This window comes from Eumetopias jubatus, unplaced genomic scaffold (assembly GCF_037043125.1).
Source record: "Eumetopias jubatus isolate StellerSeaLion01/CBP00866 unplaced genomic scaffold, mEumJub1_p1.0 scaffold_12, whole genome shotgun sequence".
NCBI lineage: Eukaryota > Metazoa > Chordata > Mammalia > Carnivora > Otariidae > Eumetopias > Eumetopias jubatus.
The window spans coordinates 14,355,539-14,383,537 of record NW_028274818.1 but is presented as its reverse complement, the minus strand read 5'-3'; the positions used below and the strand labels follow the sequence as shown (position 1 = coordinate 14,383,537).

The window sequence follows — 27,999 nt, the reverse complement described above, 5'->3', positions numbered from 1 at the left end:
CAAAAACAAAACAAAACAAAAACCAAAAAACAAAACCTAAACAAGCACAAAAATCGCCGTCAATTGTTACCCAACTTCATCCTTGAAAGATTAAGGGGTAAACATAAGACATTCTGATAACGAAACAGGAGTGAGGTCTGTGAATCTGGGAATGATTTAAACTGCCTGACAATTCAAAGACAGAAGACAACTCTAATGTACAGATAAAACTAAAAGTGGCGATAGTAGATCATACTCCTGGCAGTTAATGGCACTGGCTCACTAGAGACAAATCTGGATCTACTTAAAACGTCAGGTGTGTAAAGTAATGAGTCTTTGCTTAGTAGGAACCCAGCAGAAGGAGCCTTCATGGTCCACTTGTCAGTTGAGTATATATTACTGCAAGCCTGTTAAATAAATGAGTATTTAATACCTACTGGATAAAAAAAATAATCTACCTACACTAACAACTCTAGTTTTTGGGGGACAGAAGATAAAATTTTATCAACAGAGTAAGATGCTTCTTACAGCAAACAAAACTCAACACTTTCACAGAATATTTAAAATATCAAAGTATGTTTATGAAGGGTACAATGTTCCAGGAGGAAATGGAGTGACTGGAACATATATGATTCTCATTGATATTTCAAGCCACCAGAGAGAGAACATGTACTTGTTACTTGAGAATCAGAGAATGTTTGAGTGGAAGGAGGCCTTGAGACAGTCTAGCCCAACTTCAGAGAAAATAAACACATGATGAAAATGTAGCAGGTCACAATCAGCTGTGAATAAATGTGTGCGTCAAATATGTTTACCAATTTTTTTCTCTAAAATTTTTTGGAAATATTCAAATTTTCCAGGGCTTAAAAATGAACAATGAGTTTAACTGTTAGATCTTAATTGGCAAAGGGTAGTAATTAAATTTTTTAAGAGTATTTTCAACTTTACTTTTTAAGAGGTAAACATTTAAAGCACAAAGACAATGACTGCTTATAAATGACATTTTTAACCATTGTTTTATTTGTTGTATTATTAATATAACTTTCTACCAGAAGGGAAAAAAAAATCCAAAATAGTCTTTGCTAGCCAACTTCATTTTACAATACTTTTTGTCTTTAGAAAGACATGGTTTCTCTTTCACAAAACAGCGGCTCAAAATGAAAATGTGTTGAAGAGAAGCAACTGTCAGTTCAATTCATTACAAGAATATTAATTCACAATGTTAAAATAAACATATTAATAAAATGCAGTATTTTACAATCATGTCTGTTTATTGCACACATATGTGCCCTGTAAACACATCTAAATGTGTATACATTGTGCATATCTTTAACCCTACCATAACTTCTGTTTGATAACCACGGTATGAGTTATAAATCAATGTATTCAAATGTTGAGACAATTAATTGGTAAGTTTTAGTTACTTATGCATTTTCTTTTAAAGGGGTATCATTTAACTGAAAAATGAAAGCAAACAAATTCGAGGGGAACGTAGCCTTAAAAAATTACATTTGGGGGAAGGAAGGAAGGAAGGAAATGACCCGAACACACAGTCTCATCAGTATCAAGTATAACAACTTACACAAAGAAAAAAAGTTGAGCTGCTAAGGTAGTCATGTTCAGCCTCTCTCGGCTACACCTATGGATGGATAATTCAGACAGTAAAGGAAGAGACGTATTCTCTAAAGTTTTTAGCATGACTGATTAATTTGATATGGGGCTTTAGATACTGTAAAATAGAAAAGTGGCTTCACAAAGGAGCAGAGAAAAATCTTACCACCTTTTTCAGAAGACATGAATGTGCATTCTAAATCATGAATTCCTTTGGATGTTTTGGGTTCTAAGTGCATAGTAACAAGCAGGTAAAAATTAACTAGAATTATATGTGAAATACAAATTAGTGGGCTTCATATCTTAAAAGATATTTGATTTACATTAAAAATTCAGTATTTTAATTGTGTTTATTTCTCCAGTTCAGTTTGGGTACAAATAGAACAACAGGTCTGCACTGATTTTTCTTAAGGACTGAACGGGGAAGGGATGTATGTGCTTCTGATGTATGTTTGTGTGCTAATAGTGGGGTGGGGGAAGTTTAGGATGTTGTCACTTCTCTACTTGGAGTACTGATTCATATAGTCTGTATAGTTAAATACTTCTATAACATAAAAAATATTTTAAGTCCTCTGAGAGCCACATAGAGGGCTCTACACGTCAAGAATTTGAACTTTCTTTTGCTTCCTGATAATGTAAACATGAATTACTTTGGAGGGAGTGTTTGAGAACAACACCCAAGCTAAGTGAGCATCTCTGAGAGGCTGCTTCAGAGGACTAGTACCTTTCTAGAAGGGAAACAATACAAAATATTCATTAAGACTGTAAAATTTAATGAAAGAGTTTCCCCATGCCAGCTGGTATATGTTCTGCTCTTCCTCACTATGAGGGTTGGAACATCGCAGAGTGAAAAAGAACAGCCAGCCAAGTCCTCAGGAGTTTGGGACCAGTCTCACGATAACCTGTGTGTGATCAGTGGCTCCAAATTTGGCTTTTCAAAATTCTAGGGTTTTAGAAGATTTTCAGGCAATGGATTTAAAAATAAAATCTTTTGGATAGATCCTAGAGCACTCTACACTATCATAAAGAAGTTTCAACCTGGTATATAGATGATCTCCACTTTTCCTGCTTACATAGCTAGAATGAGTATTTAACAAAAAGCACTTTTTTAAAAAATGGCAAATTTCAAAGAAACAAACTTATAAAAATAATGATACAACAGGGTTACTCTATCCAATAAGAATGCTTCAAAGAGCAATTTACCTGGTAGTCTATAATCCCTTAACCAACCTGTCCTCTTACCACAATACCCCTAGGAAAGAAGATAATGCTTAAAAGAAATGTGTACATTTGGCAAACCATAGAGGCTCTCCAATGGCAGGCTGACTTCTTTCTCCTCAACTGGCAGTTAGGAGACCACCTAGGAAAGGTCTACTATATGCACAAACCTCCTCTCCCACCTTTAAAAAACATTTGCAAAATATTCTAAAACCTACTACAATGGAACATCAAGGATTTTCAGGGCAGTGAAACTGCTCTGTGTGATACTATAATGGTGGATCCATGTCATTATATATTTATCCAAACTTATGGAATGTACAAGACCAGAGTGAACTGCAATGTAAGCTGTGGACTTTGGATGATTATGACGTGTCAATGTAGGCTTATCGATTGTAACAAATGTCCCATTCTAGTGGGGGATGATGATAATGGGGGAGGCTGTGCATGTTTGGGGGCAGAGGGTATATGAGAAATCTCTGTACCTTAACTTTTCTGTGAACCTAAAACTGCTCTTAAAAAAAAGCCTTAAAAAACTCCATTAGAAAGGTGATCCACATGTGTTTTCTTGACCTTTACTCAACCAATAAGAGTCATTATAAATATATTATCAGTCTTTAATAATGAAGATCAACATCTTCTAAGCTAAGAGCAATTTAGCATCTCTGGCATTATGAAGCAGATGATTCAAAAATAACAATAGGAGGCACATAATAAAAATGACTTGTTTTGCTTGGTTTTAAAGTAACTACTTAGATGTTAGAAAGGGCAAATCATTACCATTCATTTACTTGTTCACCTTATAAATGGGCTAGATCACTGCCAGAAATCTCAATTCTTGGGAGAGCCATTTAAATTTTCAAACAAATTGATTTGATAATTCTTATTAGTTACTCCAATGGTTAAATTGAAAATTAGTTTACCACAGTTGCGTTGATCTTAAAAAAATATCAACCTTTGGGAAGAGAGAGGTAGCAGTCAGTCTAGACTAATAGAATTTACAGTTCAGTCATGGTAAATTTAAAAAATACATTTTTCTTTCAACAATTATTTTATGTTCTAGATGAGGTAAAATTTGTAAAATCTGCATTAAGGTAATGTTGCGGGCACTCTGGTGACAATGATGAAGTTTATTTTGGTCAAAATGTCAGAGGGAAACATTAGTTGTTGTTTGTAAACTGTGAACTTTATACTACACTGTCCAAGGAGAGATTAATTGGTACAGGGCCAAATTCAGGGAACGTGAAATTGTCAAGCCTTTTAAATAAAGATTTGCTTAGGACTGATGTGATGATAGGTCTTTCAAGTTCTAGGGATGATAGGAAACACCATCCTCTCTGGCCTATCCCATTTGAGAAACCTGTGGGTGTGCTCACATTTGCCTGGGCATTGCACACACACATGAACGAATCAAGCTAGAAGTGACTGACCTATGAGATCAAAATAAATAGGAGAGCTGTTCTTTATACCTAGAAATAGCTGAAAATTGCTGCAAATTTTAAAAGGTGAAGGTTTTCACTTTAGCACCAGGAATTGTGATGGAACCCCATCTCTCTCCCTGTGGCAGGACTGAATGCAGTAAGGATGCTAGAGTGATGAGTTTGAGGCAATGTAGATTTCTGCTTCGAAAACAGAAGCTATGTTGTCATTTTAGGACAATGGGATATATATCGTGACTAAAAATTGTAGAACATTTCTTCTTTGCTTTTCTTCTTAGGCGGATTTTCCTGAATTGGGAGTGGCAGTTGCAGGGGTGCTTTTTGGTAGAGGAAATCCAAGACCTAATCCTTTTGGCCTCTGCATGGCTTGAATGGGCTCAGCGATCCCCTTGCCATCTCGTCCAAGGCCTGACCCAGGTGTCCAGCCCATGTTCTGGAGCATTCGGTTTCCAATGTTGTTTTCGAGGATCGGTTGGGCGTTTTCCCCTACAAATCCTGAAATTACAAAATGACAGAAAAAACACAACAACCCCCAAAACATATTAGTACAGACGTAAGTGAAGATCCTCTCAAGCTAAGAAAATCATATTCTCCTATGTTTTTCTTTCAACAAGGTACACAGGTGGAGGGGTGGTCGTGGTGAGGAGGCCTGTTTATTCATCTTGGGATGAGGAGCTTGTAGGGATAGAGGAATCAATGGAAGAGAGATCTCGTTTAGAGTTTCAGCTCTACTATTTAGTAGCTAAGTTATTCAACTTCCTGGGGCTTTTGTTTCCTCATCTGTAAAGCAGGTGGAACAATGTCCACTGTCCACCTCACAGAAAGTGGCAAGAATCAGTTGAGATCGTGTATACAATGTAGCCTTAATAAATTGATAAAATACAAAGAAATTTATTTTCATTCCTGCATTAGCCTCAATGGTAATTCTGAAAATCATCAACTTACCACCATAATATCTTATATTTGCCTGGGGCCTTGACATTCAATAAAACCAAAACTAAAACCAAACCAAACAAAAAGCACAACCTTTGGCATCCCTAATTCCTAGGAATTGTTTACATTGTTCTAATCCTCTTCTTGTTATTTATGATTTGGACTATAATAATTCCTTTCTTCCTCCTTCTTCCATGTCTATGTTTTTGATTACTACAGAAGCAGGCAAGAAGGGAAAAAATAGAGGAAAAGAATATTAAAGTTACTGATAGTGCTATATATAAAATAATTCTTCCCTTTCCCCTCTGTCCCTGATCTCCTACCTACCTTCATTCCTTATTTAGGAAAAGGAGATTGGGCAGTGCTTATCATGAGATTTAGAAATAGTTCTTGTTTCCCCTATGTTCTTTGCAAAGACAACTGAGAGATGTACCTATTTTAAGCATTTTCTATTTGATGGCATTTTCAAAGATTGACTTTAAATTTTCTTGGAGGCTCTTATGGAAACAGTTGAGCTTATAAACGTACATTTGATTCTAGGGGAAAGTGCAGAAGTACTAAGCATCTAAAGTCAAAGGACTGAGAAACTAACCGATGTAAATGTCAAGGAATCACAAGAACCTGAGCTCCCTCCTTCAGCTGCACATTTGGCCTTGGTCTGTGTGCACCTGTTGTGGAGCAGGCTGGCGCTCCGAGGGGTCCATTTCTGTTCATCCTGTAGCAGCAGCTGAGAGATTGTGGTGTATGAAAGGGGAATCTAGCAAATCTAGAGATAACCAGTTAAAAGCAATCAGACCTCTCAATTACCAGAGCATGTCTTGTGGTTACTCCCTTTGCAGAAGAAGGAAGTGATTATCAAACTAATACTGGAGATGGTGTGGGAAAGGGGATGAGGGCATCTTAAAACAATCCTTGTTTTAGTGAGAACATATTTAGCCCGATCTCCTCTATCACGCTTTCCAAGAAGTCTGTTGTAAAACTCTGAGGTGGCAAACTTACAGGGATGCAGTGTCTGACCACCATTCCCTGCCTAGTCCTTCAGGGCTGAAGATTGTCTCCCTTTTCAAAGATCTGAGGATGCCTCTGGCATATATACCAGCTCAGCCGTGGGTCCAGCATATTTCTGCTCTGAAATGTGGGCGGCTGTCTTCCTGGACAGTCTGAGGGTTGAAATGGGGAGCTGTTGACAAGATCACTCAGTACTCTCTTTGGCACCGACCCACAAGCCCCTCTACCCCTTTTCCAACATCATCAATTTTTTCTCCCTGACTGGGGATTATGAGGGCACCTTCTACTCCATCTTCACCGCCTGCCCCCAAGAAGGTTGGGACTCTCTGTCCCTCTCCTTCTCTAATATTATGTTTAAGATGGATCCTCAAGCACCAAAAACAATAACAAAAATATTACCTACGGGACTGCAGAGTATAAAGTTCTATTTCTTGGCCCTCTGTGGTTACAGAAATGGCCAGTGTATTATTTTGTTCTTTAAACGGTTCCTCTGCATTTCCACGTGTTCTTTGGGATATGTATTTCATGGTAAAAAAATTCATAATAAACGAAATAGCAGGGTTGAACCAACAGTTTATGTGGTACTTTGTAACTGGCATTCTGGGGAAGAGCAAGTGGATTGTTCCCCATGATTCTGAGTTGTAGAAGAAAGAAACTGTAAAGTGCTAGAAATAAGTTTTAATAATGGACATTCATTTACTATAATCAATTGATTTTCAAAGCCCTTTATTGGACATTGTGGTAGTCCCAATCTTCAGTATGTTGTAGGACTGAGAATGGAATATGTTATTGCCATTTGCTGAATTAGTAACAGGGAATAAATAAGAACCAGGTTACCACAATGAGTCGGTTTTGGGTTTGTCAAATTGGGTCTTAGCTCACTGAAACAAGTATCTTAATGTGTAATGGAAAAAAACATTTTAGTTGCGAACAGCTTGAATGGCAATGACTGGTATATAAAAAAATTCGTAATTCATTATATATACATATAAAATCTCCGTGCACATATGCGCGCACACACACACACACAAACTAAAGAAAAGTCTTTTGTCAAACTCTTCCCTAATATAACAACAAAAAGAGCCATTAGAGTTTTATTTTGAAATTATGATTATGGTGGCAACCAAGACAGACCTCCAAGACATCTAATATTTTCTGAACTGCCGCTGATCAGGTATATCAGGTTGAACAGTGCACTAGGATCCTGTCCCACAGCCTTGATTTTTAAGTGATTGCCACAAATTAGTTTAATTCCATCTATAAGCTCAAAATGCATCAGAGGTCTAATGGTGTTCTGGCTACACATCTGTTTAATCATATTTTGAATACAAGAGCTTGTAAAGTTCAGGTTTAAAATTTGTTTAACATTTAAGAAAAAATATGAGGCCAATTTAATACACCTCTTCAAAAATGGTTAAATTGTGGTCATGTCTCAGTTCTAAAGTGAACAGCAAATGGTAATTGAGCATCATCATTTAAAAATGTTGATACTTTAAGCACAGTGGTCCCAGGAGTGGCCACAAGAATCCTCCCATACTTGTGTTTTTTATCTAGATGGAAAAGAACCCACTCTCTCTGTTTTTCGGGTGCTGCTTTTATCTCTTCTTAATGAAAATAAAATAAGATAAAGCATTATCTTGTACTTTCAAGTAAAACAATAAAAAAAAGAACATTTAATTTCTTAAATGCTAAATCCTTCCACATAGAAACATGGATTCCTGAAAAGAAAAAGGAAAAAAAAAGCTTTTCTATGCAATCTTAGAGACAAGCTAACAGTTCATTTTTCATGGACAGTGATTCTGGAGTGAGATCTACTGTTGGTCTCTCATCCTTTTCATGAGATTAAGACTAGGGAGTGGAACAATTCAGTCTCCACACAGCAGCCTACAACCATAATTTCCTCTCCTTTTGCTCCTGGCAGTGCTAAATCTTTTAAGTCCTTTCCTGGAAGGCTCTCCCCTCCTGCTCGGGCAATTTTAGCAATACCTAGGCTGCTAGCCCTCCTGGGCTCCCGTTCCCAGCCCCCGTTATGCGGGCTCTAGCCTATGACAGCTGAGTCGGTCCTTTCCTCTCCAATCTTCCGGGGAGTATTGTGGATGGTAATTCACTTGCGTAATTGGCTCAAGAGATGAAAATCTTGTATCGGCCTCTCTTAGCTGCTAATCTGTCCAGCTGACTGCAAGCCTAATTGGCAGCTTGTTTAGTAATTTGGCTCCTAAAGTGTTGTATTGATGTTGGATAAACAGCCAGTGGAAGGGGAGGGGACACATGCTGCTTCCTCCATGGCAGCTAGCGCACCCTGCTTCAGTCCCTCCCCTGTATTCACAACGCATCTGAGCACTTGCAGTACCACTCTCGCGCTTTCTTCCCATCCCCTTCTCCCTATTACTGTACTAGCCAGCTGGGGGGCGGGGCTGTTATTACGATTATTGGTTATTAAAATCACGAGTTATAATATGGTCCTCTGTTCTCCATAACTAATTGAAGGACATGGGTTTTTTGATTACTGCGAAGAAAAGAAACAGGATTTAGCACAGTTTGAGAATGTGAGAAAATGGTAGGTGTTACTACTCTTTGTCAGATTTTTTTTTTTTTAAGATTTTTATTTATTTGACAGAGAGAGGGAACACAAGCAGGGGGAGTGGGAGAGGGAGAAGCAGGCTTCCCGCTGAGCAGGGACCCTGATGCAGGGCTCGATCCCAGGATCCTGGGATCACGACCTGAGCCGAAGGCAGCCACTTAACGACTGAGCCACCCAGGCGCCCCTGTCAGATGTTTTAATTATTTCATTCTTACTATAGAAAAGCCTGATTTAGACCATTCTGCATTTTATCTGCAATATTGTAGACGTTTCTCATATGAATTTTGCTAAATCAAATCAGTTCAAACCCTTCATTGCTTAAAATACAAGGCACATACTTTTTAAATAATAAAAATTTAATGTAGAACAATTTCCTGTTTTTTTTTTTTTTTTTCGAAGTGATGAATACTTTGTAAAGAATGAAAGATGTAATCTATATCAACATGTTTGGAGAAGTTTTTTTTTTCTTTAAAGATTTTAGTTATTTATTTGAAAGAGTGAGAGCGAGCAAGAGTGAGAGAGAGCATGAGCAGGGGGAGGGACGGAGAGAGAGAGAGAAGCACTTACATTCCCAACTGAGCAGGGCCCTGGGATTATGCCATGAGCTGACGGCTCAACTGGCTGAGCCACCCAAGGCACCCCAGAAGTGTTTTTATTAATAGATACTTTGGTTATACAGAAATATATTTCTTATGGAATCATTATAAATCAAAGAAGAGTGTTTTCAGAAAACTAAAAAAAGTCTTACAATTGTCTTGGTTCTGAAGGCACACAGGGATGTTTATTTGCAATAATATATAATCAAGACCATTTATGGTTTGCCTACTATGTACCACGCACATGGTTTGCTTGTTGGGAATATGACATTCATTATATCCATTCCTCATAACAACTGTGCTAGCAAGGAATTACAGTCGGCCTTGGAGACATGATGTCATTTGACCATGACTACACAGTGAGTAAGCAAGATTCTAACTTCGGTTAAGTTTACTCCAAAAACCTACACACTTTCCATGAGAATTAATGGCAAATAAACAATTTTAGTGATGATGATGCTTCAAACAACTAAAAAAAAATTAATTGGGTTATAGCAGAATTGTAATGATAACTTCTCTCAATTTGTGTAAGGACAAAACACAGCAAACATACACTAACATAGGTGGATGACAGAATATAATGATGTCTGTAGCTCTTCACATTACAAATGCTTCCATGTTCACCATTTCTTTTTATCTTTCTTATCAATCTAAAAGATAGGTATTATTGGTTCCATTTTACAGATAAGACTGAGGTTTGAAGAAGTAACACACCTGCCAAAAGTCAACTAGCTAGAAAGTGTCCCAGTTAGAATGTGGACTTACATTTGAATCCAAATGTTACCCATTCACTGACTGAACATTTGACTTAAAATATTATATCACCAATACTTTCTATTATGTCATTTCTTTTGCCACATTCTCCAAATGACTGAGATTTCACTGTTCACAAATTTCAAACTCCTGAGAAATTACCAATCTAACCTAACATGGCAAGTCTGTCTGAAGACAGTGTTTCAACTCTCTTGAAATACCTAAAGATTCATTTTGCTTGCTATAAATCCAGCTTATCTGACAGGTATTTAAATTAAAACCTAGGTTTTAGTTGTGCTTGTTGTAAACAACATTTACAGGTTTTTTTTTAATTTTTTATTTTTTAAAATATTTTATTTATTTGACAGAGACACAGCAAGAGAGGGAACACAAGCAGGGGGAGCAGGAGAGGGAGAAGCAGGCTTCCCGCAGAGCAGGGAGCCCGATGTGGGGCTCGATCCCAGGACCCTGGGATCATGACCTGAGCCGAAGGCAGACGCTTAACGACTGAGCCACCCAGGCGCCCTGATTTTTTTTTTTTTAATCTGTTATAATAATCCCTGAATTTAACTGATGCATTTACATTTACTGTGATCATTGGTATACCTGGATCTATTTTTCCTATATTATTTAATGCTATTTGCCTTGCCTTCCTCTACATTTTTGTGGGGAATTCTCTACATTTTTGTTTCTTCCTTTCTGGCATCTCTTGCTTGCTTATATCAGCTTGAAAATTGTATGTTATATTTTTATTGTTTTAGTGATTACCTTTAAATATCAACATACATACCTGACTTATTTCTTCACATTTCCATATTGTCATACAGAGTTTTACTTCCACCTTATTTTTTTTTTTTAAAGATTTTATTTATTTATTTGAGAGAGAGAGAATGAGAGATAGAAAGCACGAGAGGGAAGAGGGTGAGAGGGAGAAGCAGACTCCCTGCTGAGCAGGAAGCCCGATGTGGGACTCGATCCCGGGACTCCAGGATCATGACCTGAGCCGAAGGTAGTCGCTTAACCAACTGAGCCACCCAGGCGCCCCTTCCACCTTATTTTTTTAAAAAAATATTTTATTTATTTGAGAGAGAGGGAGAGCACAAGCAGGGGGTGGGTGGAGGAAGGGGCAGAGGGAGAGGGAGAAGCAGGCTCCACACTGAGCAGGGAGCCCGACATGGGGCTCAATCCCAGGACCCTGAGATCATGACCTGAGCCAAAGGCAGATGCTTAACCGACTGAGCCACCCAGGCACCCCTCCATCTTACTTTTAATACATCCAAATCAATCATTTCATGGGCATTGTCACCATCATTATTAACTTTTATATATTCAGTATTTTAGCTTTATGGACATGTTTAACAATCTCTTTGCTCACAATTCCTTCTTGATTTTGATTCTTTTTATGAATTCCATTTTCTTCTACATGAAGTATTAGCCTTAGTAATAATTGGTCTTCACCTGAAATTGTCTGTATTTCATCCTCACTCTTGGGAAGTAGTTTAACTGGATATAAAACTCTATGTTGATTGTTATTTTATCTCCACACTTTGAAAATATTATCTCTTATCTTCTGGACTGTACTGATGTTTTTAAGTCTGCTACCAGTGTAATTTCATTCCTATGTAGGTTACATCTTTTCTCCCTGGCTGCTAAGTTCTTTTCTTTCTCTTTGGTGTTCTTAAGTTTTATTACAGTGCGTCTAGGTATGACTAAATTTCTATTTACTATTTTCTGAAAAAGACTTGTACTTTTTGAATATGAAGAATCACATTTTTCTTCAGTTGTAAGAATTCTATCATTTTCAATGAATTCAGTCAATATACTCTGCAAATAATGTACCTCCCTATTCTTTCTACTCCATTTGGAAGTTCTATTAGATGTATGTTGAACTTCTTCCTTCTCCAAGTCCTCCAGCCATTCTATCTTCCATATTTTATCTCAGCGCTTCTTTTAGGTAATCTCTTCAGATTGCTCTTAAAATTCACTGCTTTTTTATTTTTTATTTTTATTTTTATATTTATTTTGGCTGGCTATATTGCTATATTGAATCTGTTGTTTAACCCATCCAGTGAATTTATAATTTTCAAGATTTTTTCATAATAAATAAGAATCTCAAATTTCTCCTTGTTCTTTACCATACCTGTCTTATTTGTTTCTACAGTTATTTCCTTTTGTTTTTAAAATTTGTTTATAACTATAACTTTTTTTTTTAAGTTTGGTTTATGACATCACCTTCAGTAGGTTTTCATTTGTGAAATGAAGAGTCATTGGGGTTTAAGACATGTACCACCAAAGTGGCTTTGCATTTGCTTCAAAGCCCAGTTTTTATGTTAATTTTTTGGCTTGATGTAATTTTAAACTAGAAACTCAAGGTAGGCTCTTGGTTAACACATCTTCAGCTTCTTCTACTTGGAACTTGAGTAGAAATGCAATTCTTTATTTTCCTGTGCCTGTGGGTAAGTTTTGTTTTTAGTCTGCTCCCCTCAGGATAGAGCTTTCCAGAGGTTCTGGCTTGATAGGATCCTTACACTCAACTCCTCAGCTTAGCTCCCCAACCTACCTCAGGATTTCCTAGATTGGCAAAACTGGGCATGGGCATGGGGACTGCTTAGGACTATTTCTGGTCTTGAACAATTTCTTTCCTTCAGTCTCAGCTAATCTAAAAAGATTGCTTTATATTTTGTTCAGCATAGCCAGGTATTCTGTAGTTCGCGTATTTTCTCATTACTTACTCTTTTGTATTGTCAGGAACATGATTATTTTCTATCTAAGGTGGACGTTTACCCTCTCCTTAAGGGTTCCACGCACCAAATGGTAATGGAGAGCTCTTGAAGGCTCTCCTAAAACACCAAACTCGTGTATCAAGGGGATGAGGGTGATATGTTTCTTAGGCTTTTGCTATAGGTTTAAATGTAGTTTGGTTTCAGAATTAGTACCAACAATCTCCCCCAAAAGTCTGCCCATTTTAAAATCCTGGAAGGGATAAGATAATCTACAGTGGTCATATAGATTCAGTGGTAAAACAAAATAAAAACATAATTATTGGTGAAATAAATTTTGGACCACTGAAGAGACACAGCACCTTGGGAGGGTGGCTTGGTTATACCAACCACTTCCTGATTATGATCAGTATGACTTTTAATTAAAAGCACACCTTTAAAAAATCTTCATCCATTATAATTTACAACTTGCCTTTATTGCCTTAAATATTCATAGAGATTATTTTATTATTGAAATATCAGTAGGATGCTGAGGAAGAAGTCAAAAAGTCACAAAAAGCTATAAAGCAACCTCTTGCCAAGATCTTGCATGCCCATGAAAACGCAGCCTGGAGCAGTATCTATACCAAGATATTACACTTTGCTAGACATCTCTTTACATAATATAAAATGTATAGGAAAAAGGTTGACTCCTTATGATGAATATTTTCCCTATCATATCAGTTCAACAGAAAGCAAAATAGTAACAGCAAATACTAATTGTGGGTAACAATGAATTTAGTAAATGAACAAAACATTTAAACAAATGTGGTAGCCACAATATTTCAAAAAGCACACTTACATCTTTTCACTATCAGATCCTTAATAAGCTATGGCTTCTACCAAAAACACGGGCCATAACCAACACTGCCGACTGTCTTTTAAAAATGTGTTAATAATAGTCTTCCTATTTTGTTCACTGCTTTTCTTCACCTTTACAGGTGACATTTTTCAAACTATAAAATGCATTCTGCTGGCAAACCTTCCTGCTTCAACAGTTCTCAATTTTATAATAGTAAATCTACATCATTTGCTTCTGAGACATCCACTATCTTTTGGTATGTGACTTTGAATGAGGCAGAGAACAAGCCATACATTTAAAAATCAATATCTAACCTTATCAATATTCATTTTACTTTGTCAATATAAAATACAAAGGTGAAAGAGCAGTAAATAAGCTAAAGCACTGAAATAAATTTGGTGTTCCTGTCACAATTAATAAATGTTGAACTGATAATACTGCTGGCTAGTCTACAGCCTTACAAAGCAGATGAAATTATGCTTTGATGCTATTGCGCTAAAACAGGGTGAGTAAAATTTCAACACACTAGCAGGTAAAGATCAGATTTGGGGTTCTTAATTTCACAGGTGACTTTTACAAGTATTTTTTATGTATACAATACATAACTGTTTATTCTGGGAGTCTTAAATTGTTGTATAAACCCTGTTCAGGATTATAAAGTTAGAGTGCCAAATTGCAGTTTTCTGACAATGTTTTGGTAAATGTTTTCTAAACCTGCTATTTAACTGCATAATATTTCACAAATAAATCAGACGGGATCATTAAATGATATTCAAGCTGTCCGCCTTTTAACTCTTATCCCCTATTTCAGATGAGAGACAGTTATCTTTACCTCCATCTTTCCAGCTTAGACTGAATGTTGACTAAAGGCAAAAGAAAGTGTAAGGGCGCCTGGGTGGCTCAGTTGGTTAAGCGACTGCCTTCGGCTCAGGTCATGATCCTGGAGTCCCGGGATCGAGTCCCGCATCGGGCTCCCTGCTCGGCAGGGAGTCTGCTTCTCCCTCTGACCCTCTCCCCTCTCATGCTCTCTCTCTCTCTCGCATTCTCTCTCTCAAATAAATAAATAAAATCTTTAAAAAAAAAAAAGTGTAAAAATATATCTCAATTCAGTGTGGTTTTTGGGGAGGTCTGCAAGGACCTATAAAATGGGGAGAATATTCCCTTTGAAATAGGTCTACTTGCTAACTCAACTCTGGAAGCTTACAAATATAATTGACTATTATAAGGCTGAATATACTCCAGAATTTGAAAATTATAATTTTCAGAGACAAGATGATCGAGGATTCATAACCTCATTATCAAAGTGTATTTATGCAAAAGCATTTCTTACTTGAATTTGGATAATAATCTTCACCTTAGAGTTGATTCATTAGTATTAGAAGATATTCTTTTTAAAACTGAGGACTTTTAAATAACCTCATTCTCTTCCTCTTTGAGAGGAACTGTTATGCATGGATTTAAAAAATGCATTGGAAATGAGTAACATAATTCTCTTACTCCACTACTGTGAGTAATTACAAAAATGCATTAAATTTCTATGAATTTTATTCTTTAAGCAAAAAAAAAAAAAATCTAGTAATATAATCAAAATCCTGAATCTTAAAAGAATCACAACAGTTCTGAAAGATAACGTCTGGAATATGCTGGTATAAGCTTATGAATGTTTTAGGCTAAAGTTTAATGTTTATACCCATACTCCGTATAAATGATTTTCTCTGATGCTACTGAGTTGTAACGTCAAAATCACCTTGTAGAAATAATTATATTATCCTCTCCTCAACCATTACGCATTTTCCTTCTCACTTCACATATGTTCAGAGTGTTAGAACCTGACCCTGATATTCTCTCTTCCTTATTGCCGGCACTAAGGTGCTTTAGTCACATCCCTAAGATTGTTCTTGTACTATTTCTGCCACTAATGTTTGAATCATTGAAAAGATAAGAGAATTCAGGGGACCATTCAACTGGAATGGGGATATTAAAGAATCCTACACCGGCCTTATGAAAGATTTGAGTTGAAGAACTTATGACATGGATTCGATCTAAAAGTGGCTATATGTTTCCTGCATAAAGATATATTAGAAGTATTCTCATGAATGTTCTGTATCTCTACATAGCAATATTTAGGTAACTCTTCTATGAAACTTAAGATATAATAGCAGGTTCAAATAAACATATGCAATAGAACAGTCTTCACAAATATATTCTTACAAAAAAGCCATATGTTGTCATGGAAAGAATAGGGATTTAGGAAGTCGGGGGATGTAGGCTTGAAACCTCCCTTTGCCATTCAATAATTATATCTTCTTAGGGAATAAAGAAAAACCATCACTTCTCTGAATCTTAATTTTATGGTGTAAAGTGATGCTAATACCACCTAGCTCACAAACTTGTTACAAAGATAAAATGAAATAATAAAGTTTCTGTTACAGAGTAGGTACCCAATAAGTGGTAAATATTATTCTATATAAATAACTTCCACACACAGGTGTTTCTTATTTCCAAATTCTGAAAATTCAATATAGCTACAAGATGACGATCAATATTATATTACTTATAATCAATATTATATTATATCAATATTATATTACTCATAACCATATGTATAATGTTATAATGTCACCCTTTATATATAGATGGAACAACTGGATTATGAGCGCTCCAATTTTAAGTCATTCCATTTTTTAGTACTGAACTATAGGACAGATCCCCAAGCTCCACATTTTTTCTTTGATTTCTTTGAAATCACCATGTCAAGATTTTTTTCCCCCTTCTCATAGTTTATTCTCCTGGTTGACATGAATCTTATTTTCACAGTCTATAAATCATCATGGAAAAAATGACTTTTCCTATGAAAGGCTTCCCAAATGAAGTTAAAGGAAAGTTTATAAATCTGAATGGTTAAGGATCCCAGGCAAGAGGCCAAGGCTATTAGTCTTTGTAACTGACCAAGTATCTACACTCAAAACATTTCTTAGAGTCAGTTTGCTGCATCACAAATCCATGATGGTTAACTGTAGTTTATTCCTAGGTGGGTGAGTGTCTACATTTTAAGGCCTAGTTAGCTTCCTCCTTTCACTGGTTTTTATCTCTGCCTTCCTTTTCATTGCTCTTGCATGAGATTTGGTTAAACATACTGTTATTCATATCCTTCACCACGAAGCTTGAGCCTTTGCCCTTCTAGGAAGGCTTCCTGCCCCCTCTGGTCTAGTGACTTCTCCCTGCTCAGCACTTGGGCTTTCCCCTACCCCACACTCATTAGAATGAAATGTTATTAGGATGTGATTTTTTTGAGGTGGAAATAATGAGAGACTTTTTATTCTAATGAAGACTTTTTTTTTTTTAAAGTAGGCTCCACGCCCAATGTGGGGCTTGAACTCACTACGACCCCGAGATCAAGAGTCGCATGCTCTACCGACCGAGTCAGCCAGGCACCCGTGTTTAAATAGGAAAGACAAATCTAGAATTGCTGCAGACCTGGGACTAGAAACCAGATTGACGCACTCATGGTTAACTTTCCATCTTTTATAATATGGGGTCTTGTGTTTTGAGGCTGCTCCTTATACTTTTGAATTTCTTACTATTAATTTCTTCTGGAATTATTTGCCTTTTGACCTATTTATGCCTCACTGTCCCAACCAGTCTATAAATTTCTGGAGGCCAAAGACACAGCCTTTGAAGTTTTTGTATCCTTTAATACCTCACACAGAGTCTTGCATTAGGGCGGGTGTGTAGCAAATGTTGTATTGATTGGCTGCCTGAAAAATCTACACAAGGAACACGCAATATATCCTGACACCAAATGCAAATGATTTAATAGTTGCTTGTAACTGTGCCTCTTCTTCAGTGTAAGCGATTTAGAATTATCTGTATTTTCTTCTTGATGATTTATGAACTTTGTATTCTGCCCCAACCCTTTTTTGCTTTACCTGCTGTAGTAGGTCCAGGCAAAGGTGCAGCTTTTCTTCTCCGTTTGATATCTCCCGTGCATAAGGATCCTAAATGCATGCTTGTTTGCCTACAAGTAATTATCAGAAAAAACTATTAACAAAGGAGGAAAAAAATGACACATAAATACACAGCTTGTATAATCTGAACCTAAATCAAAACATTCTCAACAAAGATGGAGCAGCATAGTAAAACCACCAATCTTGTTTATATCGAAACATAATTACGTTTGTTGACAAGCGTTCAGCAGCTAAATGCGCCATCATAAATTGTTACTGGAATGAATAATATAAAAGGAATGCTTTTTAATTTTCAAAACTGGCAATCTTTCTAGCTCAACATAAAATCAAGTACTGTTGCTTCTGACAGGAAAATAGCTAAGATTAATTATCTAAAGAGATCACAATATTGTTGCTAGGTTATCAATTGGTTACTAATGCTTTACTGTCAGAGCAATATTTATTACAGAAAAAGTATGATCAATTTCTCTTAGGATATTATGTGGCAGTGAATTCTCTTAAAACATTTTAAACAGATAGAAGGAAATAGTGATGTTCTCTCTTATAATTCATATGATTAGAATTCTTTAGTTAATTGTTTATTAGCTAGGTGAGGAAGCATAATTTGAATGTGTTAATGCTGGTCTACTGCCCCTGAGGAGGCTAACATGGTATTGGATTATATTTGTAAAGACATGATATATAAGAACTGAGAAGTAGACCTTCTGCAATTCTTGAAACTAGTTAGAATTGGATTATTTTGCCTAATTATGGATTCCTAAGTTAAAAAGTTTTGGGGAATTAGAAATGGCCCAATTGAAAATCAAGAAAAAACAATACAAAGACGGAAAGGATTTTAAAGTCTTTAAACATTTCAAGCTATAAAAGGACTCTGTTCATTTCCTGGATCATAATCCCTGATGTGGGGTTGGGACAGTGTCTGGGGATCATGAAGCAGAAATAAATGATGCATATTTATTATAGCACGGGTTCTTTTAGTAATTCACAGAGATATCTGGTGGTATCCTGAAGTTTTATATTTAACCTAGCAAGGCCTGTTGAATCAATGTCCTCTCTATATCCTGTTGTTTCTGAATGGCCCAACAAACATTTGTTCCTTTCCATCTCCTTATGAATTGTATTCCTCCCCTTTTAAGTCCCAGACTCCTACCCCCCTTCTCCTTAGTTCAGGATGACATATACACCTCCTTTTGCCTCATTGTCTTTGGAATCTCATGTTTGTGTGGGTTCCCTGTATGTACAGAATCTAATTTGATTTCCTCCTACTAATCTGTCTCACGTCAGTTTGATTCTTAGTCCAGCTAGAAGAATCTTGAAAGACAGAGAAAAATTATTTTCTCCCTTACTTACCCAGATTATTAGAGAAAAATTTAAAAGGAAAAAATTCAAGTAAGAACCAAGATATGTATTTACACACATACTCTCAGGTATTTAAATATAATGAAAAATTGGAACTGGGGAGTAAAATTTACATATAGGTTCTACCTATATAGCACAAAGTAAAGTACAATAATGATCTGGCTGATCCACAATCAAATAAATACACTGTAAAAATCTATCAATATAGGTGTAATAGTAAATAGGCATTTGTCTAGTTTTCTCTTCCTTTTGTATTGTGTACTGTTTCTCTGTTACAGAATATATATACTTATTAAAATATTTTAAAAAATTAGTTCATTCAGGTAGTGACTAACTTTGCAGAAACACACACATACACAGGTCAAAAGTTTTTAGATATGCAAAACTGTCTGGATTTTGAGGTGTGGTCCTGGCTCCAATGCAAAGAAAAATGAATGATTATGATCCCATTTATTTTTTTAAAACTATTAGAAATTTAAAAAAACTATAGTTATCAGAGAAGACACATCCTTTTTATACAAAATTAATGAATTCATTTATTCAGCAAGCATTTATTAGTGTCTACTATTGACTTAGCATTAAGATCCCACAGAGATGGTGACAATAGGACAGTAGGAAAGAAGAGATGGAAGATACAAAGGACATGGAATATTCACTTCCTATTATTGGAGGAGTTTACAGTCTGAGTGGGGAGATTAAGTCATGAGTACATGAAATAATTAGCGACAGTGGTGGGAGTGGTGGGCAACACCAACTTTATTAGCTATTACTAGAGATTATGTTATTTAGGCCATATAACAATTCGAAACATGTTGTGTTGAATATACCTTTTTTCTTTTGCAGGGAAATATTTGTGCCTCAGTGGAAAACTACACTTTTAGAGCATATTCTTCTTGTAATCAGATTCTGATTCTATGGGAGCTAGTTTACAACTCAAAGTTATGGATGTCCGAAAGCAATGGGAAATAATTCCTGTCTACAGAAATGCAAATGAATTGTCCCGAGGAAGGACAATCTTCTCTCCTGTGGAAAAGTCAGTTCCACATCCATCTGCCCATTCACATCTACATTCCTTTCTCCTTATAAATCTGTGTTTCTTTGACTTCTTCTTTGAACCCCTTATAAGATCTGCCTGGTTCCCTCAGTAACTCATGAGTTAAATAATATCTCAAACACATACTCATTTTTTATCTGTGAAAGAGTCATGATTTTACCTTTTTGTACCATATTATCCTTTAACATCTGTGATCCCTCTAGGAACCTGCCCCTAGCAAAAGATTGCAGCAATGTTGATTCTGCAGAGCATATACCAGACAGGGTCAGATATCAGGGATAGCTAAGGAAGATGGGAAGGGAACATTCTGGAAATGGGAATAAAGTGGGAATCTGAATTCTGAGGCATGGCCCTTTTGTTATTGAGCTGTAAACACCAACCCACGGACCATCTACTTCTGATCCTCTTGTTAAAACATAATAAATATCCTTTGTTTAAGCTAATGTTGGTTAGGTTTTCTATACCTGTTGCTGAAAGTATTTTTTTTAAGATTTTATTTTTAAGTAGTCTCTACACCCAATGTGGGGCTCGAACTCACAACCCCGAGATCAAGAGTCGCATGCTCTACTGACTGAGCTAGCCAGGCATCCCTCTTGCGGCAAGTATTTTAAACTATAAAGAGTTTAGGGGCACCTGGGTGGCTCAGTCGTTAAGCGTCTGCCTTTGGCTCAGGTCATGGTCCCAGGGTCCTGGGATCAAGCCCCTCATCGGGCTCCCTGCTTGGCAGGAGGCCTGCTTCTCCCTCTCCTGCTCCCCCTGCTTGTGTTTCCTCTCTCTCTGTGTCTCTCTCCGTCAAATAAATAAATAAAATCTTGTGCCAAATAAATAAAATAAATAAAATCTTTAAAAAAAAAAAAAGCTATGAAGAGTTTGTCCTGTTCAGAGATTTAACAGTAGTTCAAGATGTCTGGGGAGCAGTGTTTTGAGAAGGAACTATATAATTTGAAGGAAGAAGAATGCTCAGGCTGGATCATGGGCCGTATATGCCACATATGCCCATGAAGGTGTCTGGATTTTACAGCTGACGTGGAGTCATTAAAAGTCATTTGGCAGGAGTGACGGTTGGAGAGATTAGCATCCTGGGATGCTGGCAGAGAGCGGGACTGGCCAGGGTTGAAACTGATGAGATGGAGAGCGACTAGGTTTGCAAAATCCAGACACATACTGCTTCCCACGTCCTTCCTCTCTGTCATCGTTGAGAATAACGCGAAGCTACTGCACCATGGAACTTCTTTGTGTTGGTCTATCTGAGAGAGGAGGTGGGCTGGGGTGGGCAGGCAGCTCATGAAAAGTCCTGATTCTGGATTATTAAAAACAAAACAAAACAAAAAACAACTATGCCAGGTTTTATTACTTTCAGATACATTTAAAGCTCACATTAAGGTAAAAAAATATTAGCCAGGAGCATCCTTCTTAAGAAATACATTTCTGGAAATAATTAGAAGAAATACTTGAGGGTGTGACAAACCGTAGGTATTCATTGTGACTATAACATTGCCACGTCCACTGTTCTGGCACTAATGGTTTGTAATCAGAGTCTTCTCATAGCTTGAAAAATCATTCTCCAAAGTCAATATTGCCTTTAAGACTTCATCATTTTTTTTACACTATTAAAACTTATTAGGAAGGCCTGTTTACAAACATGGCAAAAAACAAATCCCAGGAACAACTCCCTCTTTTAAGCCTTTTTTCTCATCTGCTGGACCAAAAATTCCCTTTTGGGTATCTTTACAGAAGAAATGGAATATGACTTCTTTATTCAACTCCTTCACCCCCCCTCCCGGCCCCCGCCGCCCCCAGTGGAGCTGCATAAAGGAAAAGAGACAAAGATTCAAGGAGAATAAAGTTCAAGTTAATAGAGTCTGTACATTGTACCCAAAGACCTGAGCCATAAGAAAAATAGCTGGCTGGATTTCAGCAATTCTATCTGGAATTGACTCTGCTACAGCACATTCCAAGATCTGGATTATTGATCAGTAAGATTACCCCATTCAGGCTGGTCCACCCCCCTTTCCTTCAGACAGGTGCAGTAAAGTTGCTACAAAGAACACTAAGTAAGGTCTACTCTGTTATTTGTTGTCACTCCTAATGTAAAACATAGCAGTTATTTTTTAATTTAAAATCAGTGAGAGTCTCAAAGGCAGCCTTGTTACCTCAGTCTACATGAGTCATTCATTTTTGCAAAGCAGAATACTTGGATTACTATTCAAGGTGATAGTTGGCTATTTTTTTGGGGGGGGCGTGGTGTTTTGAAGAATGATAATGCACTGTTCTACGAACAGACCCGAAGTTATTAAAAAATAATGATTTTTTGGTAAGGCGCTGCAAGAAAATTACGAATCAACTATATCAGTGTAGTTGTTTCTTTTAACAGTATTTGCTTGCAGTGGAGAAGAAGGGAGACAAATCAAAACCTGATAACTTTATAACTACTCACAGCTTTACTATTAAAGATAAACATATCTTTAAGTGGAAAGGATCAAGAAATAATGCTCTCTTGTTTTGGATTAGTAAGTATCATCACTTAGTTAGATTTGAAACATGGTTTCCCATGTACTAATTCTGAAGATTTGCCTATGAAATATTCGAAAAGCAGAGCTGAAAAAGAAGACTTCATTTTGTTTTGCTTTTGAAACACACTTCACTTGGTTTATCCCCTCATCCTTTTAAATGGTGTGGTGGTAGGAAACTGGGCATTTTATCTGGAGGAAAAAGAGAAAAAAAAAACAGGAAAAAAACCCCGCAGAAACAAAAAAATCCTAGTGAAAACCACCTTGCCTGAAAACTTGGCTCTCGACATGGGCCGACAGAGAAGGAAGCAGGCCGTGTCAAACACAATAATAGTAAAAGGAGAAGAGTAAGGACTTGTCTCTTCATCATATGCATTTACAAACAGAAGCTTTTCAGAGAATTAGGCCTAGTTAAAGCTGCCCCCTGGATAAAATGTGTTACCAAGCACCCTCAGACAAGCTGCAGAGGGGAGACAAACAGATGTGACTATGGGCCCCGGCATTTGGCAAGAACACTCACTGTCAGTTAGAAAAATATAAGCCTGGACAGGGCGTCAGCTGCACAGAAATGAAAAAGGTCTGCAGTGTCACTGGAGGAGCAATCCCGTGGCAGAGAGGAGTATGGGGGCTGGAAAATCCAGCTCCGTGGGAATCTCCTCTTCTAGATCCAAATGACCCTCTCCTCCCCTTTATTTGATGTCGATATGTCTCAACATATTAAACTGAAGGAGTTAACATCAGTATCTCTTTTTCTTTTGTACCAAAACGCACATTAACTATCAACTACCATTTAGCCTAAGTATTTCTTAACTACTAAGATTGCATGAAGTCCTTGCCTTTTTTGTAATTTCTATTTTCCTTTTCTTTTTTTTCAAAAAAATTTTTATTATTATGTTATGTTAATCACCATACATTACATCATTAGTTTTTGATGTAGTGTTCCATGATTCATTGTTTGCGTATAACACCCAGTGCTCCATGCAGAACGTGTCCTCTTTAATACCCATCACCAGGCTAACCCATCCCCCCCCCAAGAACCCTCAGTTTGTTTCTCAGAGTCCATAGTCTCTCATGGTTCATCTCCCCCTCCGATTCCACGCCCCCATTCTTCCCTTCCTGCTATCTTCTTCTTCTTCTTCTTTTTTTTTTTTTTTAACATACAATGTATTATTTGTTTGGTCTGTGACTGTTGAAGTCCTTGTTTTTAATGGTGTTTCTTTCTAAGGCCCTTGTGCATGAAGCATGCTTTGCATTTGGCCTTACCGATCACGCCCTACTGGATTCTGGTGCCTTCTCTTTCTGTGGCTTTGGTCATTTGACTTCACGTTTTGCCTCAAGTCCATTTCCCCTCTCTCTGGACTAACCCCGACTTTAGCAAGGAGGAATTTAAGTTTTAAAACAGTGCACTGAACTTAGTACTTGTGTCCCAGGGAACTGGGCCCTTGCTTTATTCTCGACTTACCTACTAGTCATAAACCTCCCAGTACCTTAGTTCTTTTGGATTTAGGTCATGCTTGGATCTCCCTAGATGCTAAAGTCTGGCCCTGCAGAGCAACCTGGTGACCGAGGCTGTCTCTAATGCCCAAGCATCAGCTGCTCCTGGCCCCCATCTCTGCTCACTGCCCTACTTGGGCTGGGACATCTTGACTCTGTGTCCCTTAACGTCCAATTATCTGGGGTCTGAGGTGCGACCCCTCGGACAGTGATCTGGCCTGCCAGTGCGGTTCCTCTAGACAGTGAGTCCTGACCTACTTCCCAGTCTGCTTTAGCCTGCTGCAGTAACTGACGGCTGCTGCCAGAGTTAACATTACTCTGAGTTTCCTGTGTGCGGATAAGCATTTCCCTCCTGTAGTTCCCAGCGCAGGCGGCAAGTGTGAGGGAGGGACGGCTGTGTCAGGCGGCTTCTGGGGAGCTCAGGGACCGGCCGCACTGCCCAGCCAGTCAAGGACTGTTCCGGCTCCTCAGAGCACTGTCCTAGAGTGGTTCAGTTGTCCTGAGGAAGGGGGAGAGATGGAGGAGCTGGTGGGAACTTGAAGGTGCTCCAGGAACCTGGTCCCTCTGATGCCGCCATTTCCCCTCTCCCAACTAGGTCTCTCAAAGAATCTACTTGTCGCCATATTTGTCAAGGTCAGAGGAGGAACCTAGCTTTGCTTCTGTCATATATTAGAAGCACCATAAATATCTACTGAACTAAAAGAAATTAAACTACTATAAAAACTGCTGCCTCAACATTTCATTTGGCAATTAATCATTCATTTTTTTGTGATAACACTTCTTCTTTCTTGAAGTGTTACTTAAATTTACTCAAAAACATTGATTTAACAATTAACAAAACTTGACTATGAATCAGGTATTCTACTAGATGCTAAAAAAAACACAAAGATGGCTCCTACCATCAAGGGTATGCTCATAGCTTAATGCAGGAAACACAAGAAAGAGAAATTACTATACAGTTTAAGAAGTCAATAGGGTTATGGTAGCAGACCACCTCTCTGGGGAAACTGAGGAAAATTCATTTCGCCTGAGTTCAAATTTGGATATTGTCTCTCCAAGCAGAATCTAAGATATCTGAGGCATCTTGGAGTATTCTTTTATTCTTCACACCATAGTACCTAGGAAATAGTAGGCACTTAGTAAACTGATATTGATTTAATTTATTCAATTCCTTGCTATAACTATACATTTCTGGAATCTGTTTATCATTGACATTTAGTATAGAGTTTCAACAATAAACTTATTCCAATTTCCTTAAAAAATGATACAACAAAGCTAGTGTTGACTCTTAGGAGGGATTAAAGATGACACAAAATAAACATGATTCTTTTGAATATCTCCATTAAATGGAAGAAGAGATGTGTCTACATTTAAAAAACTGGGATATTGAGCCTGATAACATCTTGCAACTTACATAAAAGAACTATCAATTCAGACCACAGAATCAGATATAATTCCATATTGTCTCTCTGATCATGACACTATACAGCATTTCTTGAGATGGTATGGTTGGCATTCATAATAATATCCAGTAATAAAGCTGTGGGGTATTCCTAATAATATTCCTAACTTTTTTGAGTGAAGTCCATGCATTACTCATTTTCATATTCACTTCATCCAGTGAGTCTATACTACTTGTATGTTTGTTGAATTGACTTCTTTACTATATTCTCTTATTTGCTGTTTCTGATTCTAAACCAAGCTCTAATAAGGCAGTTCGTAGGGAATATTTTGGAACAAATGTATTGAATTTCTTTCTTTCACCAGCTTCAGGAAATGATGGAGTTAAAGAGGCAGGGCAGAAAATGTATGTTATTATTTTTTTTTTATTATTTTGAATACGTGTTGGTTTCTTAAATCTATTACTGAATTACCAGGAACATCCAAACTTATCCAGTGTCAACTACATATGGAGTATTACACTAAATATTTTCACGTACTTTACCTTCTTTAATCCTCACAAAAACCCATTACAGGTCTGAGGAACCTAAGGTCCAGAGAAACTGTTACTTGTCGAAGATCACATAAACAGAAAATGAAGTTACTGTATTTGAACCAAGGAATGCATGCCTCAAAAGAATCATTTTTTCACACTACACCATACTACTTCATTCAACTTAGTTTATTATACTCCATTTAATAAACGTCTACTGAAAATGTAATGCATGCCATGCCCTATGCCATAAAACAGGATTGAGAAATAAAAAAGATATGGCTTTCATTTTCTAGGGGTTAAAGTCTACCGATCATGTGGGAAAATGAATTCAACTCAATATTCAAAGAGAATTCCAAACCAGAGTGCAAGGCATTCTAGGCCCCTAGGTGAGAGAAGACATCTAAAAGGCACAACAGCCTTGAAGTGCACATACCGCATGCCATATCTGGGGCTCTGTAAGCAACTTGACAAGACAGGAGCTAGAACATATGGAGATGTGGGGGGAGAAGACACCTCCTTGCACACATCAAATTTTAAGAAATTCAACGAATCTGTCCATTCACCATTATTTTAAATTCTCTAGAAAAAAAGAATGAAGTGGCTGTTTGACTGAATTCATCAGTTTATTACCTAAGTCAATAGTTGAATTCAGTGGAAAAAAAAAGCCTGTCCCTAATTCCTTGTAGACATAGCTTTGGATTGTTTTGTAGCTATAGTCAGGAAGTTATTGCCCTGGTACAGAGATAGAGTCACATGGAGATCCATTTCCAAGGTAGCTTTTGAAGTTGAGGGGCTTTGCTCACTCAATAGAGTTTACAATTCACTTGCACGGTTGAGTTGGCAGATACAGGCTCAAGACTGAGTCCAGCTTTGATGTTCTGTAAAGTGTCCCATGATGACTTGTGGAAGGGGACTTACGTACTGTCCTAATTCTATGTGCCGTACTGGACATTTGTAGAGTATTACCACTAAAGAGCAAAGGATGATGTGGTTGCAACTTTTACCTCCATACTGAGGAGGTATTAAAGACTGTATATTTTCATAATAGGCCAGAATGTCTCAAACTTCTGAAAGATGTAGGGAGTTACTTCTACTCTGGAATATGTCAGACAGCATTACCATTAAAGGCAAACTTACTTGAATTTAGGTTAAATGACTGTTGATTGGTGGACCTCAATTGGGGCTCTATGACCCAGATGAAATGCCACCAGCGTTATCCGACCGCAATTGCCAGAATAATCTCTCACTCCTTGGAGAAAACAATGATTTTTACTATAAGCTACAGCTATCTATCTACATGAACCAATACTCTATTTAGACTGCATATTCCTTGAATGCAGTGGGGCCCACATCTGATTTATTTTTTTAGGTGAATGTCCCTCAGCACTCATAAGCCTTGCCAACAACAGGCACTTATTAAATCATTATTGAATAAAATTTAACAACGCATGCCAGAGTTTTGATGGTAACTTGTTTTTATGATAATCAATATCTTTATTGAGGTTCCCATTTCTATAATAAATAAATGCTTACTTATGGGAATAGAAAATCACAAAACAAATTCAGTCCCTCTCTTGGGCTTTGGGATGGAAGTACGTGCAAAATCAAACTTGTACATGTAAATCAGCTTTTAAAGTATAGGCAGGCATCTGATGCAAAAGTGTTTCCCTTTTTACATAATTTTGCATTTTGCGATGTTGTTAAGTGTAACTTTATGAAAAGAATGCTTTCCCTTCCTTCTCTTCCATGATAGTTTTTGGCAGACGAATGAACAATATGTATATAAAACTTTTACACACTTGTTAGCAAATGTTTCCTAGAATGTGAAATATACTGTAATAGCTAGGGAAGGTATCAAGGGGCTTGTGCTGATTACGTGAACACTAATGTTCAATAGTCAAGAGAAAGAGTATTTCAGGATTCTCTGAATTCAATTCAATTCAATTCAATTCAATTCAATTCAATTGAAATACTTGTAAAATTAGAATGCATTAGCTTA

At 37.2% G+C, this 27,999-nt stretch overlaps 1 protein-coding gene across 2 annotated transcripts in view; it reads right to left on the bottom strand.

Moving 5' to 3' along the window:
* Window positions 1–976: 976 nt before the first annotated feature.
* GPATCH2 (G-patch domain containing 2) overlaps window positions 977–27,999 on the bottom strand; it is a 173,886-nt gene continuing 146,863 nt past the window's right edge. For both annotated transcript variants that reach the window (XM_028104728.2, XM_028104729.2), the window contains exons 9-10: window positions 17,609–17,697; window positions 977–4,742 (exon numbers count right to left, since the gene is read on the bottom strand). In XM_028104728.2, coding sequence (XP_027960529.1) covers window positions 4,522–4,742; window positions 17,609–17,697 — 310 coding nt within the window. In that variant the 3' untranslated portion in view covers window positions 977–4,521. The remainder of the gene's footprint in view (window positions 4,743–17,608; window positions 17,698–27,999) is intronic.